General features: G+C 39.8%; 1 protein-coding gene across 1 annotated transcript; it reads right to left on the bottom strand.

Moving 5' to 3' along the window:
• Positions 1-641: 641 nt before the first annotated feature.
• tmprss7 (transmembrane serine protease 7) lies at positions 642-20,899 on the bottom strand. The gene is made up of 18 exons (XM_041814514.1): positions 20,828-20,899; positions 17,878-18,082; positions 16,787-16,917; positions 16,629-16,696; positions 16,311-16,504; positions 16,196-16,231; positions 12,818-13,046; positions 12,620-12,744; positions 12,245-12,357; positions 12,034-12,140; positions 11,665-11,801; positions 11,225-11,332; positions 11,043-11,150; positions 10,817-10,933; positions 6,204-6,399; positions 3,139-3,407; positions 908-1,044; positions 642-803 (listed from the first exon to the last, which is right to left on the bottom strand). Exons 1-18 carry the CDS (start codon positions 20,897-20,899, stop codon positions 642-644), a joined length of 2,514 nt encoding a protein of 837 aa, XP_041670448.1.
• Positions 20,900-21,038: the final 139 nt, after the last annotated feature.

Raw genomic sequence — 21,038 nt, 5'->3', positions numbered from 1 at the left:
TGGCATAGAAACGATGGAGAGAGAGAGAGAGAGAGAGGGGGAAAGAGAGAGGAAACCCCCACTGTCGCTTCCCTTTGAGGAAAAAAAAGCATAGAAATCCAACCTCACCGCCTCCCGTTTACCTGAACTGGGCGGCAGGTGTCACATGGAGTCCCAGAATGCAGTGCGGAGCGAGGTGGGGGTACAATGGGAGCACTATGAAAGGGTTCACTCCACACAACCATCCGTGCGACAGATATTGTGGGCAAACTTCCTCGCTGTGTATGCGGGAGAAAGGCTAGGGGGGACAAAAGAGTGCTTGAGGGAAACGTGCGCGAGGAAGCTAACAATTGGAGCTTGGCTGGTGTGCCCTTGGGTGCTCTGCAGGGGTGCAAAGCAGGACAGAAACTGCAATTATAAATCTGGCAGCAAACTTTACAACTTTATTGTGGAAGTGGAACAGGACTTAAAGAGGATACCTGAAGATAAATCATCTTTTCAAAGCACTTATTTCCCCTCTGATAAAAAACCTCGTAAATTCAGAAAATGGCAAATAAAGCTCTTAAAAGAAAAACACACATTACACTTTTTTTCAGATGATGCTTTTATTATCTGATGTGATTGACAAAATTCTGCTGGCAGTGCATTAATCAGATCTCACATCAGCTGATATGGCTGTAGATCCAGGAGGTGAACTTGTTGACCTTGGTGTAGACCCCAGGCAGGTTTGGTCGGCCACAGCCTGCCCCCCAGCTTACAATGCCAATCAGGAACCAGCGACCCCCGCCTGGTGCTTGACAGGTTAGCGGGCCCCCTGAATCGCCCTGAGACATAAAGAGAGATGCAGAAAAAACACAAATGCTTCAAATCCTGCATTATAAATCAAAACGGAGGAGATTATGGGTGATAGAGTCAGATGTGTGCTCACTCTGCAGGCATCCCGCTCTCCAGAGGAAACCCCAGCACACAGCATGCGTGGTGAGACAGGCCCATAGCTCTTCTTACATTCAGTCTGGCTCATTACAGACACTTCTGCTTTCTGCAGCACTGAGGGCAGCACTTTGTCTGTGAAGACAAAACACAGGCACAGGACCTCAAGAAAAAATGTCATGTTGCAGTGCATGGTCCTATGGTCCTATCCTAGCCTGTGCTATGGTATGATGTGACTTAAAATGACTATAGTGGACTCAGGCAAAAGTTGAGCTGCACTGGCAATTTGAATAAAAAAGTAAATAATCTTGATGACTGGTTGTCCTTGACAGTTTATGAGGAGCACATGAAGTAGGAGAAATAATTCAGGCCCATATAGCCAACACCAGGCCATGACCTCTTCTCTCAATTTTTCATGATTTTAATTTTTTCCATAAATCTATTGGTCATCCTTTACATCTATCAGTGGGTTTACATAGTGTAAACCACTGAAGTGTCAAAAAGATGCTGGCTATGATGATTCACTGTTAACATTTTTCTGGATAAGAGTTTATGACCTTACAGCAGCGATATCAGTCATGTAACGTCGTCTTATATAACACAATGTTTAGGTCAACAATAAGATATATTTTTGCAGAAGATAAGATCACTGAAGCAACAATGGAATAAAAAGAAACTACTTATTTTTAAGATTTTGTATCTAAAAAATTCACATAGAAAGACTTAAATGTAAACATTTATGCATAAAAGCCTTAGAGCTATGGCTTGGGATAAATCCATGTCATCGGTACATAGCGTTGTTGGAAAATTAAAATTTTACAAACTGAAAATCAGGGTTTTAAAAACTTAAAATCTTGGTTTTAAAAACAGCTAATCTGGGTTTTAAAATCTGAAAATCAGGGTTCTAAAAACTGAAAATCAGAGTTTTAAAAACTGAAAATCAGGGTTTTAGAAACTGAAAATCAAGGTTTTAAAAACTGAAAATCAGGGTTTTAAAAACTAAAAATCAGGGTTTTAAAGACTGAACATTAAGGTTTAAAAAAAATTAAAATCAAGATTTTAAAAACTGAAAAATCAAGGTTTTACAAACTGAAAATCAGCATTTTTATTCCCTTAAAAATTCACTGCAATTAAAGCTACTGTCAGAAAAAATAACTGGCATGCAGATGGACTAGTCTAAGGCGTGACCCATGTACACGGGCCGCCTGGGATCAAATCCGGCGCGTGGCCCTTTGCCATATGTCTCCCCACTCTCCTGTTTCCAGCTCTATCCACCTCCTTTATCAAAATAAAGGCACGAAAAGCCCAAAAAAAAATCTTAAAAGACCAAAATAAGTGAATGTTAGGAAATGGCAAGTAATGAAATACAAAAATAGTAAGTTTTCTGCTGATGTTCTCGTTGCTTTTTACATTAATTTGAGACGTAGGGTCAATCCCATTTCTACCCCTTTGCCCTTTTCTTAACCCTTCCCCATAGTTTTGCACCTTCACATCTGGTGAAGGGGCATCCTAATTCTCTTCTGAATCGAGGGCTAAGGGTTACATAGCCTTTGAAACGAAGATTTCTCAGGACCACACTTGAAACCAAGGGGTATGTTGTATTTCCCACCATGCACTGCGTTCACTTGCAAAATGGCACAGTGGAGGAGGAAGGTGTGTAAATGTAAATATTTTCAATATATAAATGATTATAAAAAATACAATAGTTGTGTATACTAACACTAAATCCAACAGGATGAAAACTTCTTTCATCACTGAAGCATAACACAACTTAATTTTAGAAATGACCAAATACAAAGCATATTATTTCCACTACAGATGGCCAAAGATGTCTTTTAATTATTATTCTGTCTTCAGTTGCCCTTTATTGTATTTTGAATTTATGCATTTTAGTGCTGAGTCTGAGTTTGTGTGATTGTGTTTCTTATGTTTCATGGTTTTTTGCATGGCTGCAAATGAAATTTCTCTTAAGGTACAACAAAGTTGAAGATGATGTTGAAGAACTTACACTTCAACCTTAAATGAAAATTCAGTTTACGTTTGTTAAATGTTATTGCTAAAATAAAAGCACAATTACTGTGAGTCATTCCTTTTTATATTTTAGTCTTTATCATTTTTTTTAATTGATTAAAATCATAAATGGGGTTGGTGGGAAAAAAAAATCAAAGATAATATTTTTAGGCCATAAAGCCCAGCCTTACTTAGAAGTAAACCCAAGTTCTTTCTCACCCTCCTCTGAGCGGTATCCCCACCCGGTGACCCAGCAGTGGTGGCTGTGGGTGACAGTGTGGGAGGGGGGAGGTAGACACACAGGCTGCACCAGTGGGCTGAGGGAGGAAGGCCAGGGATTCTTCAGCTGCAGCAGAGCAATGTCGTAGTCGAACGTGTACGCGTTGTAATACTCGTGCACCACGATCCGCTGAATCTCCGCCACGTGTTTGGCACTGCCCTGCGTCAGCATGCCAAGGTGAGCGCTCCAGAAACGTGGGTCAGACAGTCTGTAGGAGACAGAACAAGGAGACGTCACTGACATCTGTGAAGTGCAGGGGATAATGTATCTTTTACTGACATGAGTCTTATATGAACTAGTGTGTCCTATAAATCCAACAAAATGTACAAAAATTCCTAAACAGGATGCCTTTTCTTTTTTGATATGTTTAAAATTTAAATAAGCATACTTATGTAAAATAACTAAATTGCACTTCAGACATAATTATCATCTACAGACTTAAACTTAAAGTTGAAAAATGTTATGACTTCATGAAGTAAAAATTTGATTCTTTAGTAAAGAAAAACTCATGACATTTTGACCAGTCTTTATTTCAGGGCCACATATGGACAACGCGATACCTGTGCTTTGCTAATTTTGTTGTGCATAAGTAGTGTTCACTGACCAAAAATCTCATCCAGAGTTTCTTTCAACAATCAAATGTATCACTTACAGCTAATCTTTGCTGTAGATATCTTACAGAAAGGAATCCACAGCAGTCTATTTCAAATCTGACTTACAGTATGACAGTATGTCAGGCTTTAAAAGTACTGCAAAAAGATAATTAGATTATACGAATTCATTAGAATTATTTTAGTTTCACAAACTGCTAAAAAAAAATCCTCCATAGAAGCTTTAAGAAGTTATTATCTCACAAAATAATTCTCAGTCAAAGGTTCAGATATATCTGTGGGATCCCAAAGGAAAGAATTGACTAGTTTATAATATTTTCTGTAAGAGAAAGAATAGAACAGGGTTTTCATCCCCTCTTTTTAATGACCAAAATCTTTATCATTTCTCTTCCAAACCAAGGAAACAAACAAACAAAAGAAAGCCCTTACAAGAATGACAGACGATATTTTGAAACATAAAAACATACTGCATTTAGATATCGAGTCCTGCATATAAAATATGATGTCACCAGTGAATTACAGGGGGGCCGCCAGCCTACATCACCCACATAAGATCAGCGGTGTTGGGTAGGTTCTTCTTATCTGCATTAAGGTTACAGCTTTTATTTAAAGTAGAGCTGTTGTGACTGCATTGTGTATTGTCTAGACCTATTTAAGGGTCATGTTCCTGTAACAAGACTGATGTATTTTCCCCTTTTAGCATAGTATAAATCTGGTCATTTAACATCCTCTTTATAAGCTGCCAATACACTAAATTTAACAAACCAAAGGCTGTGCAAAGGAAGATCCCTCATTCTCTAACCAAAAGTTTTTGACCAAGCATGATGGCTGTGAGGATCCATCTTGATTCAGGTTCAAGGGAACCCCAAGATAAAAAAGCTAGGAGGAAACGGGATAGCCTGACCTCCTTCTAGTGTGATATTCTCATGGATTGCTCTGTGAGTCAGAGTGCCTGTGGCCTCATTAAATCTCCAGCAAGCTGGGTCCTCTCTAAACCCTACCTTATCCTGTTTGTCAGGGGTCCAGTAAACTACATATTTACCCCCTCTTTTTAGTGAAATATAGGATACTTTTTCATCTTTAATCTCCTAAAATTAAACAAAACAACCCCAAAATCGAGATGGTCAACATTTAATTCCAAACAATCATGTAGACCACTGGTTATCAACTGGTGTTCCAAGGGCCAAATCAGGCCCCCCAGATCTCCCTGTTCATAAACCCCAGAAGATCATTAAATTCAGAGAAGGAACAGGAAGATGCTGTGGTTTTAAGAGTATCTTTTGGCTTTATATGTCTGCAGCTGTTAAATCTATCCCAAAAAAAACAATGAATATTGCAATAGATTTAGAATGACTTAACATTTTATGTCTTTACAGAAATTCACTTGTCAGCCATTATCAGTATATATTTAAAAAAGTGGGTCAAGACTGGCAGAAATATTGCAAAAACGGCCAGATTAAGTGATGAAAAGGGATGAGAGTGGCAAAAAATGGGTGATAAGTGTCAAAATGGGTTGTGGAGTGGCAAAAAAGGACAAAACTTTGCAGGAAAAGTGGTGAAAAGAGGTTAAAATGTGGCAAAAAATGTTAAAAGAGGAAAAAGGGGCAAAAAGGGTTAAAAAAAAGGCAAAAATGGTACAAAAAAGTAATGAAAATGGGTCCAAAAGTGGCACACAGGCAATAATTGGCAGGAAGGTTGCATAAAGAGGTTAAGAGGGTCAGAAAAGTGGCAAAAGTTGTTTTAAAAAATGGCAAAAATGAGTTAATATTGGTGCTAAATCACAATTGGGGAGGGCCAGTTCTCTGGGATTTTCAGGGGCAGGCCTGTAATAGGGATAGATCTCACTGGTAACGTCTAAAAATGTACTGTTTTGAAAGGAAATACTAATACTAATACAACAATATGTTAATCAGACAAAAATTATCAAAATTTTGTTTATTTAAAAGTCCGGCCCCTAGTGTCAAGACTAAATCTGGCCCTTGTGCAAATGTACTTGAAGACCCCTGATGTAAACCCCCCATAAAGATGACTGTTCACAAGAGTTACAAGCCAAAAATCAATGGAACAAAAACAAATATCAGTTGTCATCCAAACATTGGACATGGCTTATTCATTGTGCTTCCAATATGTTACAGATTAGCTTATAATTTAACTTTTTTTTAACCCCTGTTTGCATTTTTAGCAGAACTTATGAGTCATGTGTTATGCATGGCCTTAAGCTTTACACACTCAACACGTTTGTGACATGGATGTCACATGTTGTGTGTGGTTTGTTTCTGTGCTGTCATTTATGTGAACTCTCTATTAACTCTATAAACAGTTAATAAAGTCATTTGACACTTAAAATTTAACAAAAAAAAATCTGTTGTGGCACTTAAGTGACAGATACTAACCTTTGCTTGCTAAAGCAGTGTGCTGCTGAGATGAGCCAATCAGACGAGAGCACAGAAGCACCACAGTACAAGTTACCGGAGAAGTGAAGGCTGACCTGCCAAGGCCATTCCCCCTCCACAGAGTTGTCTCCGCCCACAATACGCTCTGATCCTGTGGATGAACCCACCCTCTTAACCACAGAGGGATGACCACAGGCTGAGGAGGAAACACATGAGGTTTTTAAAACACAGTTTAAAGCACAGGGTAGGCATGTGAAAGGAATCCTGTAATCCTCAGTTTGTGTTTACACAGACATGCTGAATAATACGCAGTATAACTCAGTCCCTGCTTCTGCATCAGTTTGCAGAAGGCGTGAGAGCTGAGATGCTCAATCATCACCATGGCAGACGGGTCTGCTGCTGCCTTATTAAAAAGTAGAGCTCATACATGCAGACAGTATCAGCGAATGATCAAAGACAGGCTTGTTCCCATCACCTTGAGACCCTGCTGTGATAAAATGAAAACAAGCAGTGAAGCTTTTACAGCTGGGTCACCTCAGCGCTGCAGGTCAGCAGTTTTAAAGCATGCTGCCCAGTGGATAATGAAATTACAACAACTTTCTCATGAAGCTACAATAAGGAGCTGGCAGTGTCATGGCAGCTGATCACTGTGTACCTAATACTTCATTTGTCTCAATTCAGGTGGGACCAAATGTGTGTTATTGTGGCTCGTTTCAGTTGGTCAGTCATTGAAGGAGTCTGATTATTTTTCCATATACACTTGAGGACAAAATTATTAGCCTCCCTATGAAAATTTCATTGATTTAACCGTATTTCTAAAGTGCTGTTAAACAAAGCAAAGAATTTTTAACACAGCTCACAGAAATGAAAATATTCCACAAAAACCCAAAACTTCCAGGGTCAATATCATTAGCTCCCCTTGTGCTAATAGTCAATAGTGTCTCCTTTTTGCTGGATAACAGCCTGCAGTTTTTTGTTGTAGTTTTCAGCAAGACTCACACACGTCTCCTGAGGAATCCCAGCCCATTCTTCTTTGGCAAATCTCTCCAGCTCCTCCAGATTTGATGGCCTCCTGGCATGGACCTTTGTCTTCAGTTCACCCCACAGATTTTCAGTGGGATTTAAGTCAGGGCTTTGTACAGGCCACTCAATAACGCTCACTTTGGTCTTCTGAAGGTAGTTCTTCACCAGGAGTGACGTATGTTTTGGGTCGTAGTCTATAACTGAGCAACTAATCGCAAATTAGATTAAATCACAATATGGCCTGCTGCAATTATCAAATTGCAGAAGATGCAATATTTCTTTAACCTGAAATTTTTGCCAAAACACCAGTTTACACCTTTTTTTATGCAGCAGAGATGTCATGCATTACATATCATGCAGCCATCCAAGTTAACGTTTTTTAAAATAGTCCAAAAAAATCCTATTTTTTTCCTTTTTTGTACATATTTCTAATTGAATATGAGAATGATATAGAAATGTCCACTCTCTTCAATACAATAATTCATATCTGATTTACAATACGAGTCAAAAAAAAGCACCATAAGTCTTTTTTTCAAAATTGTTTAACCCTTGTTTAATCTTATATTGTGTTTGTTATAGTATAGTATGGTTTATTGCTTGTGTTTGTTGGAAGCAACATAAGATGAGGAACTTAAGAAATAATTGCATTTTAAATTGCAATTGCAATATTGGGGAAAAAATTGCAATTAGATTATTTTCCCAAATCGTTCAGACCCAGTCTTGTTGTTGACTGCTTCAGGTTTTCTTTCTAAATCTCCACATATCCTTTCTTCATGGTTCCTTCCACCTGGACAAGGTTTCCAGTTCCAGATGTACTGAAGCATCCCCACAGCATAATCCTCCCACCACCATGTTCCACTGTGGGGACGGTGTTCTTTGAGTGATATGCCTCTCCCTTTCTCCAAACATCACCAACGTCTCTATGGTCAGAGAGCTCTAGTTTAGCTTCATCTGACCAAAGGACACACTTCCAGTGTTCATAATCCTTCTCCAGGTTGTCCTTAGCAGACTTCAGTCTGGCTCGAAAGTGTCTCTTCTGCAGAAGTGGACTTTCCTAGTCTACAACCTCTCAGTCCATTCCTGTGCAGGGCTCTAGTGATGGTCTTCTTTGAGACTACAGTTCCTGACTTGGCTAAGTCCTTCACTAGTGTTTTGGCTGTTGTTCTGGGGTCTTTAGACACATCTCTTAACAATTTTCTTTTCAGGGTCTTTGAAATGTTTCTCTTCCTACCTCTGCCAGGTCTGTTCTGGACTGTGTAGCTCTCACTGAATTTCTTGGTGATCCTTCTAAGTTCTTGACTCCTGGAAATGCTGTGATAACTTTGTAGATCCTTCTCCTGCTTTGTGAGCATCAACAAGTTCTCAAGTGACAGCCTAATCCCTTTCTGAGGCATTTATACTGTGTAAACTGGGGAATAACTGTTGGTTTTAACTTGATTTTACAACCTTTGAGCATTGCAAAGTTAAAGGGATACTTCAACATTTTGGCAAATTTGCCCATTGCCAAAATCCCTATAGTCTGAGTAATAGGTTTGTTACCTTTAGTTGTCCGTGCAAGCTATTTTTAGATCAGCGCTGCCAAGTTCGGAGCTGCTGTGCCAACTCAATGGAGACAGACGGTATTTTTGGCTTTCCCTCATCAAACTCATCAAATACACAATCCAACAACTCCAAAACGCTCTTATGGACAAGTTGTGACCTGTACATTCACCACACTATGAAATAATCATGGAACGATACGAGACGGAGATGTTTTAAAGCTAAATGCAAAGCTGGAACTATACTCCAGACATGGCTGCTGCACTGAGTCACGCCGCCCAGTGGTTTACTCGGAAAGTAGTTCCGAATATTTGCTTCATGTGTCGTAATGATACATAATTGTACGTTATCTTTTCATAGTGTGGTAAATGTGCAGGTCACAACTCATCCACGAGAGCATTTTGGAGTTGTTGGATTGTGTATTTGAAGAGTTTGATGAGGGAAAGCCAAAAATACCGTCTGTCTCCATTGAGTTGGCACAGCAGCTCCAAACTTGGCTTCCAAGCTAGGATGTTCAGAAAAACTGTGTTAAAAACTCTCCATCCTGTTTAACAGGACTTGGGAAATACCTGAGAAAAACTGAAATTGTCATAGGTAGGCTAATGATTTTGTCCTCAAGTGTATGTTCTTTAAAATGACTTTAATCAGTCATTTTTATCTTTCAGAGTGCACATGTGATGTCTTAGAGTGGTACAGATGAATAAAAATTACTACAAATAGAGGACAGGTTACATTTATTACAACATGTAAATATTTATCGTGATGCTCTCTTTAAAGGTCACATATGTTTCCCCTTGAAGACAAGTTTATATTGGTCTCTGAGGTCTGCTGCTGAAAAAACACTCCAGTATTTGGTTTTCGCATGTCTAAAAAACCCTCTGTTTCAGTCCTGCCCAGAGCGAGGTGTTTCTGTGTCTGCAGCTTTTAATGTTAATAAGCTGTCTGACTCCGCCCCTGAACACGCCCCTCTCAGGAACCAAATCTGGGGGTGGTGCGAACTCCCCTCATGACATCATGAGGGGGAAATCTGAGAACGGCTTGTTGCAGCACACATTTTTTGACATGTGGAGAAAGAGAAGGGGGGAAGAAACAAACAAATTTGAGTAGTTGAACATTTTTTTGAAAATCTGAATCACAATTCCTGATGAAGGAGGTGGTGGTGGGTCCTGAGGCAGGACCAGTTTTGAACCACTGTTTTTTACCATTTAAGTTTGCTATTTGCCTTCTTTGGCATCACTAGCTGAAGAGGAGAGACTTGAAAATAATCAATTTTGGCGTCGGTTTGGCTCATATGTTAGAGTAGATGCCCATATAGGCAATAGTCTTCAACACACTGGTCGTAGGATTGATTCCTGGTCTCTGGGCAGGTTTGTCATAATTTAGCTTCAGTCTTTAACCAGTAAGGTTTCATGCTAAAGACCCAGTAATGTGACGCATATCATATCTTGTATTGTAAGTGGAGAGTATTGCTACATCCATATGTCTTACTAATACGATTTAAAAAAAGTGAAAGCATTTATCTTTCCAAATGGCCATGATGGCTCCTGGGAGGACTGACCCCCACAGTAGTCATCATGGCCTCCATCTAATCTATAAAGTCTCCTGTTATCAGGAAAGGGCAGACTCTTGTCTGCGCCGTCTTCCTCCACACGGACTCTGAGCTTTGATTATGCAGTAGACAATACAGAGTGTCCTCATGCAAGCTGAACTGTTTTAAAAATCTAATTTGTGCCCACCTTTGTTGACAATTTAGTCAAAGTTTCTCAAAGTTTCACAGGTTGTGCCATAGTGTCATGGTGTTCTTATCTTTTCTCATACATATGTCGTGCTTTTTTTTGAAGTAGTGGAAAATGAGCTTAAAATATGATTTGTGGTTTCACTGGTATGGATTGTTTTTATTTATGGAAATGACTGTGGAGGAAACTAAATGTCTGCAGTAGCTGACTGGTACTGATGAATTAAGCATAAAAGAATTATTTTGACTGTCCGGTTGCCCTCTATTGATCGTACTGTATCCTATCAACTGCATCATCTGCATGTGTAGCACTCACCACAGTCAGCCTCATCACTGCGGTCCTGACAGTCATGAACACCATCACATCTTGCGTTCTTCTTCAGGATGCAGGAGCCACTGTTGCAGTGATATCTGATGGCAGAGCAGGATGTTTCTGGAAAAAAAACAAATGCTGCCTTAAATTATTTAATGTTAATTAATGTTTGCAGTGCATATAGTTTATACTGAACTTAAAAATCATTGCACTTGTAAAGAATTCCTACCCTGGGTGCAGTTGATCTCATCTCTTCCATTTGTGCAGTCTTTCTCTCCATTGCACACAAACATGGGATGCAGAGGACTTTTACCTCCACAGTTCTTTGTGGGCTTGGCTGTGAACATACGCTACATTTTAATGCATGGATGACTAATCCATCAGTTTAATGTGGCTTGTAAGGTGACTTACAGCAAAAGACCTCATCACTCTCATCCTGACAGTCGTCGAGACCGTCACAACGTCGGCTCTTCTCCACACATAGTCCTGTGGAGCAAAGGAAGTGGCTCTCTGGACAGGCTGGTGAACACGTGAGCAAGGAAAGGGAGGCAGTCATAAACAGGTGGTAGAAAAAAATGCATCAATATGATTTAGAGAAATTTGTCTTATGAGTCTAATAAAACTCATATTATTGTGGTAATTTGACTGGATATAAATGGCTGAGAGTAAGAAGTTGTTTAGCTTAATATTAATAGCTATATTTTGGATAGTGCATAGCATTTTAGAATATTAACTGCAACTTCAAAGCAAAATCCTGATTTGCATCTCTGCTGAAGTACAACAAAGCTCTGTGGATCCAAAATTTTCTTAGTTTTTTTCTGCTGTTGCCATCCTGGCTCTGCTGTGCTTACGTTGGCTGATATTGTAACTGCTGTAAGATGCCTGAAAAGGCTGCGCAGAGTTACGTGAGCTGCAGCGAAACTCCACCTCTGGGGTTTGATCAGCGATACGAAACACACTTTGGTGTCCCACGTAGCTGCCACAGAAACTGAAGAAGGAGAAAGATCATGAGAAACTATCACAGGATGTTTTTAGATTACACTTGTAAGAGTAAAAGTGAATCTCAAAGTAAAATCCACTGTTTGATAAGATGTTATTTCTGGCTTATGAAGACACTATCTTATTTTAAGGATGTGAGGGGAAAAAAGAACCCTTGTAAATATAAATTTATGCTTGCTCTTTCCTCTAAAATGAAACCCACGACTGTTTCATCCACATACATGACTTGATTGATCCTCCACCAGCCCTGGTCGCAGGCCTTCAGGTTCTTTGGTTTCAGTACATAGTTTTCAAAGTTTAAAGCAACTCCTAAATGCCTGTTAGGAGTCTGTAATAAAATAAAAAAACAGAATAGGAAATTAATAAAAGCTATAGGCAGCAAAAACTCAACAATAGTCCAAGGTGTCATGCTAATATATGTATGTATTCTACCTTAAACTTCCAGGTGCAGGCGCACTGTGGCGGCAGAAGACTGGGGTAGAAGGGGCTGTAGATCTGACCTGTGATGTCGGGCTTTAACTTGGTCTCAATTTGAGACATGCATACTGAGAGCAACAGGATTAAATAGACGAAACAAAACCAAAGAACAAAAATTAAACAGTGGAGTCTTAACATCCTTATCATAAGCATTCTGGTCTCATTTCTTGTTCTTGGTCTAGTTTTATCCCTTCAGGCCTCCCCCAGTTTAATTTAAGAAGGGAATAATGACTTTAATTCCAAACATATTGAATTTGTGTGGACTTGTACATAAACCAAATAGAAGTTAGGAGCCACAGGGATATCAAATAACCAGTAAATGTGTCATACTTTCCTCTGCAACGGCCTCAAAGTGTCCTCTAAAGCTCTTGTTGCCGTTAGTCATCCTGAAGGACAGCAGCATGACATTGGAGGTAGACACCAGTGTCAGTGAGCCGGACACAGGCTCACAAAGCCTGCAGACAAGACATTCACTTTAATGGATTGGGTGGATAATCTCACAAGGAGAGAAATCAGCTGCAGACTCACCTGTGCAGAATGCGCCCTCTCATGGGCAGCAGAGCATCATACACGGTCAGAGCATCATTCACACAGTCAGTGGGCTCGATGAGGAACAAGGAGACAGTCAGACGGATCAGAGAGCCCGAGACAGAGGTGAGCTTTACATGGCAGGTCACACCGCCCCATGAGGGGAAGACATTTAATGGGACGCTTACTCCAGGAAGGTTGGCATACAGTTTATCTACACACTGTGAGCCTGGGGTGAGAGGAAAAAACACCTCAGTGCACCTGTGAGGAAGTTTTTACTAGTTATATAAGAGTGAAACAAATACTACTACATCTATGGCCCATCATAAAGGCACCACTATTGTCATAATGTCTATGGAGTTGTTTTAATTTCAGTCATTCCTGTGACTGGATAGGCGTGCTAACAAACAGCTTTCATATACATTTTCTACAGCAAAGATAAATAGTTACAAATTTGTGTAAAAATAAAAGCAAGAGGGCTTTTACTATTAGATAAAAATTTGAGCAATGTTACCAAAGAATAAGTACCACTTTGTACACGAAAAGAAAGTTCTTGGTGATAACTTGGTATTTCATTTTTTTAAAAAAGAGACAACTAAATACACTAAATTTCAATGAATCACTATTATTTGCACAGTATGTAAATTCTGCAGCCAAGGGGCTCTCAATTAAAATGATAACAAAAACACCCCCTTGCTTACTTCTTGTTTTGAATGTAGGACTCTGCTCAATAGAAACAGCACCCCACAAGGTGGTTAAGCTTTACTATGAGAGCCACTTTTAACAGCTTTTCTCCCTCATTATGTGAAATCCGATATCACAGTGGCTTGCCATTGTGAGGGCACACCTTATGGAGTGCAGTTTTTGTTAAAAAAGACTCCTCAATATGTTGACTGCAACCATGTGATCCTGAATGTCACTTGAGGGTCAGAAAGAGGGGTACAGCCACTGGCATGAATGGAAAGTTAATACTTTACAGCTCTGCACATGTGATTTTTACCACAGCTTTAACAGATTTATCTGGCATGGAAATCACCCAGTCCTGTAGACCTGTTAGTGTCATCTACCTGAATGAAGGGTGACAAGAGTTTTGAGGAGTCCCTTTAATGTATTAGAAAAATCCTTGTTTTGTCACAAACATGCTTTTATTGAAGTGGTGATCTGCTATCAACCAAATAAAACCCTGTGGAGTGAGAGACCGAGTAAAGGTGTGTTGTTGACAAATGAGCACGTGCTGTGTATCAGCTCTTTGATGTGAGCTGCAGAAGCTAGTTCCCATCTGAGTGAAAGTTTCCTGTCCTCCATTCTTTGTTGTTATTAAACCACATTTAAAAAGCCAAACTGGCACAAAATGAAGAGCTGCTTAGGAGCCAGACAACCAGCTCTACTGAGTTAAGCCAAACAATCAGGATCTCTTTAAAAAAAAAAAAAAAAAAAAAAAAAAAAAAAAAAAGACGGATTTTAGGTCACAATGAGTGAAGCTGGAGACGGACGAAAACCGAAGAAATACAGGTAAGATCAGAGTTTAACACTCTAAACTGTGGCAAAACAGTAGCTAACCAAACCAGACCACTTTGTGGAAACAGACAACCCATAATTGTTGTGTGACACCACTCGCCCAGGCTTTAGACCAGGGGTGGACTGGCAATCTGGCATATGGGGCATTTTACGGTGGGCTGACGCACTTTAGAGCCAGTATGATTTATTCATTCATTTATTTCCGCTAAGCACCGGCCCCATAGAGCAGGGGCAGCGGCCCATTGGTTGTTTGCTTTATAATGACAGTTTCCTGGCCTAAGGTTTCAGAGGAAATGAAAGTTAAGGGCAAAAACGACCGACTGAATCTGCAAATAAACGTCAAATCCTAAAAAAACAATTTAATCAAGATGCTCCAAAAATTGCAAAGACTCTCCAGATTAAATCTTTAGCTCCTCTGTCATCTGAAGAATGAAAAGACGGTTAAGTCCTCTTACTATAACTTAAAAGTACTACATTTTAAGTAAAAGCCTGAATTCAGACCTTATCCTTTTACAAGTACACCTATGACATATTTTCATTAATATTAAGTCTAAGTACTCTTATAATAATAACAATAACAATAATAATAAAAGCTATAATAATAATTATAATAAAGCACTTTTAAAGTGTGTACATATATTTAAAAGAGCAGAAGTAAAAAATAATTAATAGTAGAATTAAATGTTACCAATGAGCAGTTTGCTATTATACTGAAAATAATAGCAGCATTAGTGTGATTTCCTATGTAGCATATTATCAGTTTGGATATAAATTTATGCCATTTGACCTGTTGTGAGAGGCTGGTTTGAGCAAAAAATGCCAGGGACAAATTTTCCTCCCAGTCCAGCCCTGCTTTAGACGGAGGCTCTTTTAATTTCTGCATGCTGCCGTTTCTCACAGAATTTTTTAAAACGTTTTAATATTTTTGCCTGAATATTTCACTACTTTCAGGATGCAAATGTAGCTTATGAATCAAGATTGTTTTATCTCCGCACTCTGAATGCTGGCATAGTCATAAGCAGATCAAAACATGATCTTTTTGGTAGCAGTTCTATGTAGAAATCACCTCTTGTCCCCAAGGGGCGTTTTCTGCTGCTGTGTGACGTCATCTGCAAAGAAGCTATCACAATATAAGAGGTAAAAATTGAAGGTGGGCATAGCTTAGTGATCGATGGCAGAAGTTGTCTGTCACAAGTAATCAACATAAAACACAAATGAGACACAGCAACAGAACAGCAGCCTTCAGTTCAAAGCAGTTCATACTTGTTTGTGCAGCAGTCTTGATGAAAAATCCAGGAATTCAACAGTAACGACAATCAAACGTCTGTCATGGTGGCTGCTATCACATATCATGGACCACTACAACTATAAAATTAAGAATTTCTCTGGCTTTGATGTGAATGTTTGAGATGATATAAGTACTCCACAAAAATGTATATAACATAGAAGTAGTCATTCTTTATCTAATGTAGAAATTTTGGTACAAAAATTCTAAATACTGTTACTTTAAAAGTATTTTTATATTTTCCTTTGTACAAAAACATAAAAAAATCACAATGAGACCAAAATATGATAAATATATACCTTTAAAGCAGTCATTTAAAGATCCTGTGAGGAGTTTTTTCTGGTTTTGAAAAAGAGAAAACAACTGAAATGAATACTGATGCTCGTTGTAAGTTGCAAAAGCATCTGAGATCATCTGGGACAAAACTGAACATTGATGTTGCTATTTTTAGTGCCTATGACGTAGGTGTCAGACAAGGCATGAAAAGCACCCCTTCCAGACAGGTCCCCACAGGAGCTTTAAAGACTGATCATATACCATACTGTGGAAGCTTTAATGCACGTTTTATCACCTACCTGCTCCATTTGATGTATAATCTGATCGTTGAACAGCTGCAGGAAAACCAAACAGTCGCTCACTGAGGTCACAAGATGAATAAGGAAGCATGTTTGAACACACATTACAACGCACCATTAATAAGTATGGAGTCTATATCGACCGGGAGACCCAGCAGGTAGCCTACAGAGGACCTGTTCTTCATGCTGGTGTGGACCGAGTCCCTAAAAATGGCTCCTACACACTCCTCACACACTGCAGGGGTCTTTAATCGAGGGACCACAAACACCATCCAGAAATGAACCAGCACGCCACCTTTGTTGTTGTTACTGTGTGAGGGAAAACAGAGTTTACGCTGAACATCAAAAACAGGGTGTGGTGGTGCTTGAAAATGGGATAAGTCAATCCTAAATATCACCTTTTACCTTCTTGGCAACAAAAGAGCCACTGTACCTGAGGTCTGAAATGACAGCCTGCTTGTAGAGTCTGGCCACTGAAGACATCTTGTACACATTGCTCACCTGTGCAGCACACCAGCAATTAACACTAAGACTTTCTCAGATCTTGTGTGGACAATCTTGTAAATGACAGGGTTACACTCTGATACGTACCACGTGTTGGATCTCCTTTGCCATGGACACAAATTCATGGGACTCTGCCTGGCGGTACTCAGGGATGAACTCCACATTGGCAACACGGAACATTCCAGCAAAATACGCTCCACTGTTGCTCTCTCTGCGGACTATGAGAAGACAAAACTTCCTATTTTGGTACAATTTCTACATAAAGTCCCCAGGCAGAGTTCTGACACAATCCTGAATTAAACTGAAATTAATAATTATGCCTTTCAGTGACAAATAGAAGCAATCAAGCCTTTAGGAACTAAATTAGTTATTCATAGTATGCAATTCTAAATACTTGTAACTAGTGCTGTCAAAATTTCAGATTAATTTTGATTAATTAAATTTATTAAATACTGTACTGTTAATAAAATTAGCTTGCCATGCTTTTCAGCTCGAAATGAGGTAACTGTTAGCCAGGATGCTATCACCAATGCTACTGATCCATACACTGATATCATCAATAGATCACAACTGGGGAGGGCCCATTCTCTGGGTTTTTTTCCAGCCAGATCTGTGGGCAGGCCTGGTTACAGTAGGCTACTTGCCATAAAGTCGTAGTAATAACGAATGGTTGTTCTTCTGCTGATTATTGAGTTTTACTCCTAGATATTAAAATAACAATAATACTGCATCACAGGCTCTCTATTTCACTCCATTATGCTCTATTCAGGCAGCATGATGTGATTACAGAAGAGCCTGCCATTGGCCAACAGACCCTCACAGACCCTTCTTCACTGCTCTAAAACAGTAGCCCGTGCATACAGTGCTTTCCAGCAGCGAAGAAGAACTGATTTCTGGTTTATAGTTCGAACATGTAGCATGGCTAAATGAAGCAAAATATAAAGCTAAACTACATGGTATTGGATCTGTGTATTACCTTGTGTACTTGCCGATATCAATACCAAATGTCATGTTTTATACGATGCATTTTCAGTTTTTTTTAACTTCATGACAGTGGATAGTACAGGTTGGACTATTAACCAGACCACCTGTTTAAAGGACTGGGTTGCAACCTACATATACAACACTGCTATGCCATCTGCACCCCTTGCTGAGATTCAAAGCGTTTCTGCACTTACATATGAAGACCCACAGCAGCGACCACATGATCACCACCACCACAAACACCACCGCTGCAATGATGATGGCAAGGTGCGGGATGTTGAGCAGACGGATCCAAAGCCTTTTGAGACCCTTGGGCTTCCGTCTGGTCTTTCTGTACATCCTACGGAGCTTCTGTAAAGTGTGGTCGACTGTGGCCACCTCCACAGACACATCAGCAATCTGGAGACACAAAGGGGGGCACTTTCACTCTCCAGATACATTTTTGGGATTTTTATATCGTTATTCAGAGAGGAGGACAGTGGATAGAGTTGGAAACAGGGATGAGAGATTGGGGGGAGAGGTATGCAGGAAAAGAGTCACAGGTCGGACTTGAACATGCCCACATACATTGGGCGTCACCTAACCAATAGGCCATCTGCACCACTTGATCACTCTCTAATGATAGCATGGTGTCAGTAAATATTAGTTGGCCTTTTGAAATGTCACTCCAATCTGTGTGGCTTTTAAAAGGCATGTAGTTAATGATGCTGACATAAAATGACTAGCACAAATAAGTGTGACACTGCCAATCAGACATGATGCATTCCAGGGCAGTTAGTATTCAGTGTTGCTGCAAAAGGGGGCAAGAAGCTAGACCAATATGCCACAGAGCCGCTTAAAGCACACGGATTGAAAATAAAAACTTGAAAAACAAAATACAGCGCCGTGAAAAAGTATTTGCCCCTTTTCCTGATTCCTGATTTTTTTGCATATTTATCACACTTAAATGTTTCGGATCACCAAATCAATTTTAATATCTCACAAAGACAACCGAATTAAATGCAAAGTGCAGTTTCTAAATAATGATTTTATTTATTAAGGGAAAAAAAATCCAAACCTATCTGGACCTGTCTGAAAAAGTAATTTCCCTCCCTTGTAAAATCATGGGTTAACTGTGATTAACTACGGTTCTTGGAAAGCTGAATTCAATTTCACTGGCCACACCCTGGCCTGATTACCGCCAGATTTGTTTAAGAAATCCTTTAAATAGAAGCTGTCAGACAAAGTGAAGTAGGCTACAAGAGCTCAAAAGGAAACACATCATGCCACAATCCAGAGAAATTCAAGAACAAATGAGGAACAAAGTGATTGAAATCTATCCGTCTGGAAAAGGTTACAAAGCCATGTCTAAGGCTTTGGGACTCCAGCCAACCATGGTCAGAACCATTATCCACAAATGGAGAAAACTCAGAACAGTGGTGAACCTTCCCAGGAGTGGTCGGCCAACCAAAATGACTCCAAGATTAAACCATGACTCATCCAGGAGGTCACAAAAGAACCCAGAACCACATCCAGAGAACTGCAAGCCTCACTGGCCTCAGTTAAGGTCAGAGTTCATGACTCAACCATAAGAAAGACACTGGGCTCGTCTCACATTTGCCAAGAAACATCTTGGTGATCCCCAAGACTTTTGGAGAAATATTCTGTGGACTGACGAGACAAAAGTTGAACTTTCTGGAAGGTGTGCGGCCCGTTACATCAGGAGTAAAAACAACACAGCATTTGATAAAAGAACATCATGCCAACAGTCAAACATGGTGGTGGCAGTGTGATGGTTTGGAGCTGCTTTGCTGCTTCAGGACCTGGACCACTTGCTGTGATTGATGGAACAATGAATTCTGCTGTCAACCAGAAAATCCTGAAGGCCAACGTCAGGCCATCAGTTCATGACCTCAAGCTCAAGCGCTCTTGGGTTATGTAGCAGGACAACCCGAAACATACCAGCAAGTCCACCTGAAAAAAATACAGAATGAAGGTTTTGGAGTGGCCAAGTCAAAGTCTGGACCTTGAATCCAGTTGAGATGCTGTGGTGTGACCTTAAACGGGCAGTTCATGCTGGAAAACCCTCTAATATGGCCGAGTTAAAACAATTCTGTGAAAAAGAGTGGGCCAAAATTCCTCCACAGCGATGTGAAAGACTCATCACCAGTTATCAACAAACACAACTAACACTTGATTTCAGTTATCGCTGCCAAGGGTGGTACAACCAGTTATGAGGTTCAGGGGGTGATTACTTTTTCACACAGGGCCAGATGTGTGGATTTTTTCCCCTTAATAAATAAAATCATCATTTAGAAAATGCACTCACAGCACTGTATTTCTAGTGTATGGCAAAAACTTACCCATGCTAACAAGACAAAGTCTTGTGCAGGTAATTAAATTATACATGCTCCCAAGAAAATACTGCATGCAGAGAAAAGTCTTAAGACATTTCTGGCTCACACAGATTGCAAAAGTAAATCAAGCTCATTATATGACACACGTTGGCAGAAATTTTCTAATTCACAGGCAACAATAATAGTACTGATAAAGCTTTTCTAGCACGAGAGACCTTCTGGTGCTCACAGGACAGTTTGTGTTGCACGTAAGATGAGTTGAAATTCATTTATCTTCTGTAATATGCTGCTCAGTCCTAAATGCTTCAATGCTTTTAGGATTGATAGCCAAGTTGGAGTTTAATTAGGACAAGGTTTATTGGTGCTTGAAAGGAAATCTAATATCTTATGTCAGATGAAGATATGTACAGAAGATTTTCCACAAGTGATGTAAGGCTGTTTCCTGATAATGGCCTCGATTTTTGGTCATTTGAGCTAATAGAGGGCAATGCCTGACAACCAACAACGGTAACTCCCTCATATACAGCCCCAGGCACTTATTGAGTTACTCAACATGCATGTATTATTCATCCAGTGTCATCCCATACTGTGCAGACAGCACTTAATCCATCACAAGTTAGCCTGAGATTAAACGTTTTCCCATGGGAAAACCTTTAATGTGTTAAAACAGTTTATCAACGTGAGAAAATAGTTGATTTCATGAAGTCTACTTTGGTCTTCAGGATTTAATCCTGATCGATAGCTACAGTTACGCTTGAAAACACTTCAAATCAAGAGAGAAATTACCCTGTGTTTAGGCTGTACTCACGCTGGCAACATCCTGCTGAGACGGATCATCATCTCCTCTCGTCGGCTCGTTCTCCTCGCTCTCTGTGCCCATGACAAAGGCATCTCTTCAAGCCTCTATCATCTAACTCCTATTTTCTGGTGTTAAAGATCCATTGTCTTCTGGTTTTGAAGAAAAACTGCCTCATAAAAACATCAGAAGAAACAAACTGTGTCAAAAGCCACACAGAACA

The sequence above is a fragment of the Cheilinus undulatus genome, linkage group 19 (genome assembly GCF_018320785.1).
Source record: "Cheilinus undulatus linkage group 19, ASM1832078v1, whole genome shotgun sequence".
NCBI classification, from domain to species: Eukaryota; Metazoa; Chordata; class Actinopteri; order Labriformes; family Labridae; genus Cheilinus; species Cheilinus undulatus.
Note: the sequence above shows the minus strand (reverse complement) of the source record. Positions and strands in the feature narration are given on the sequence as shown.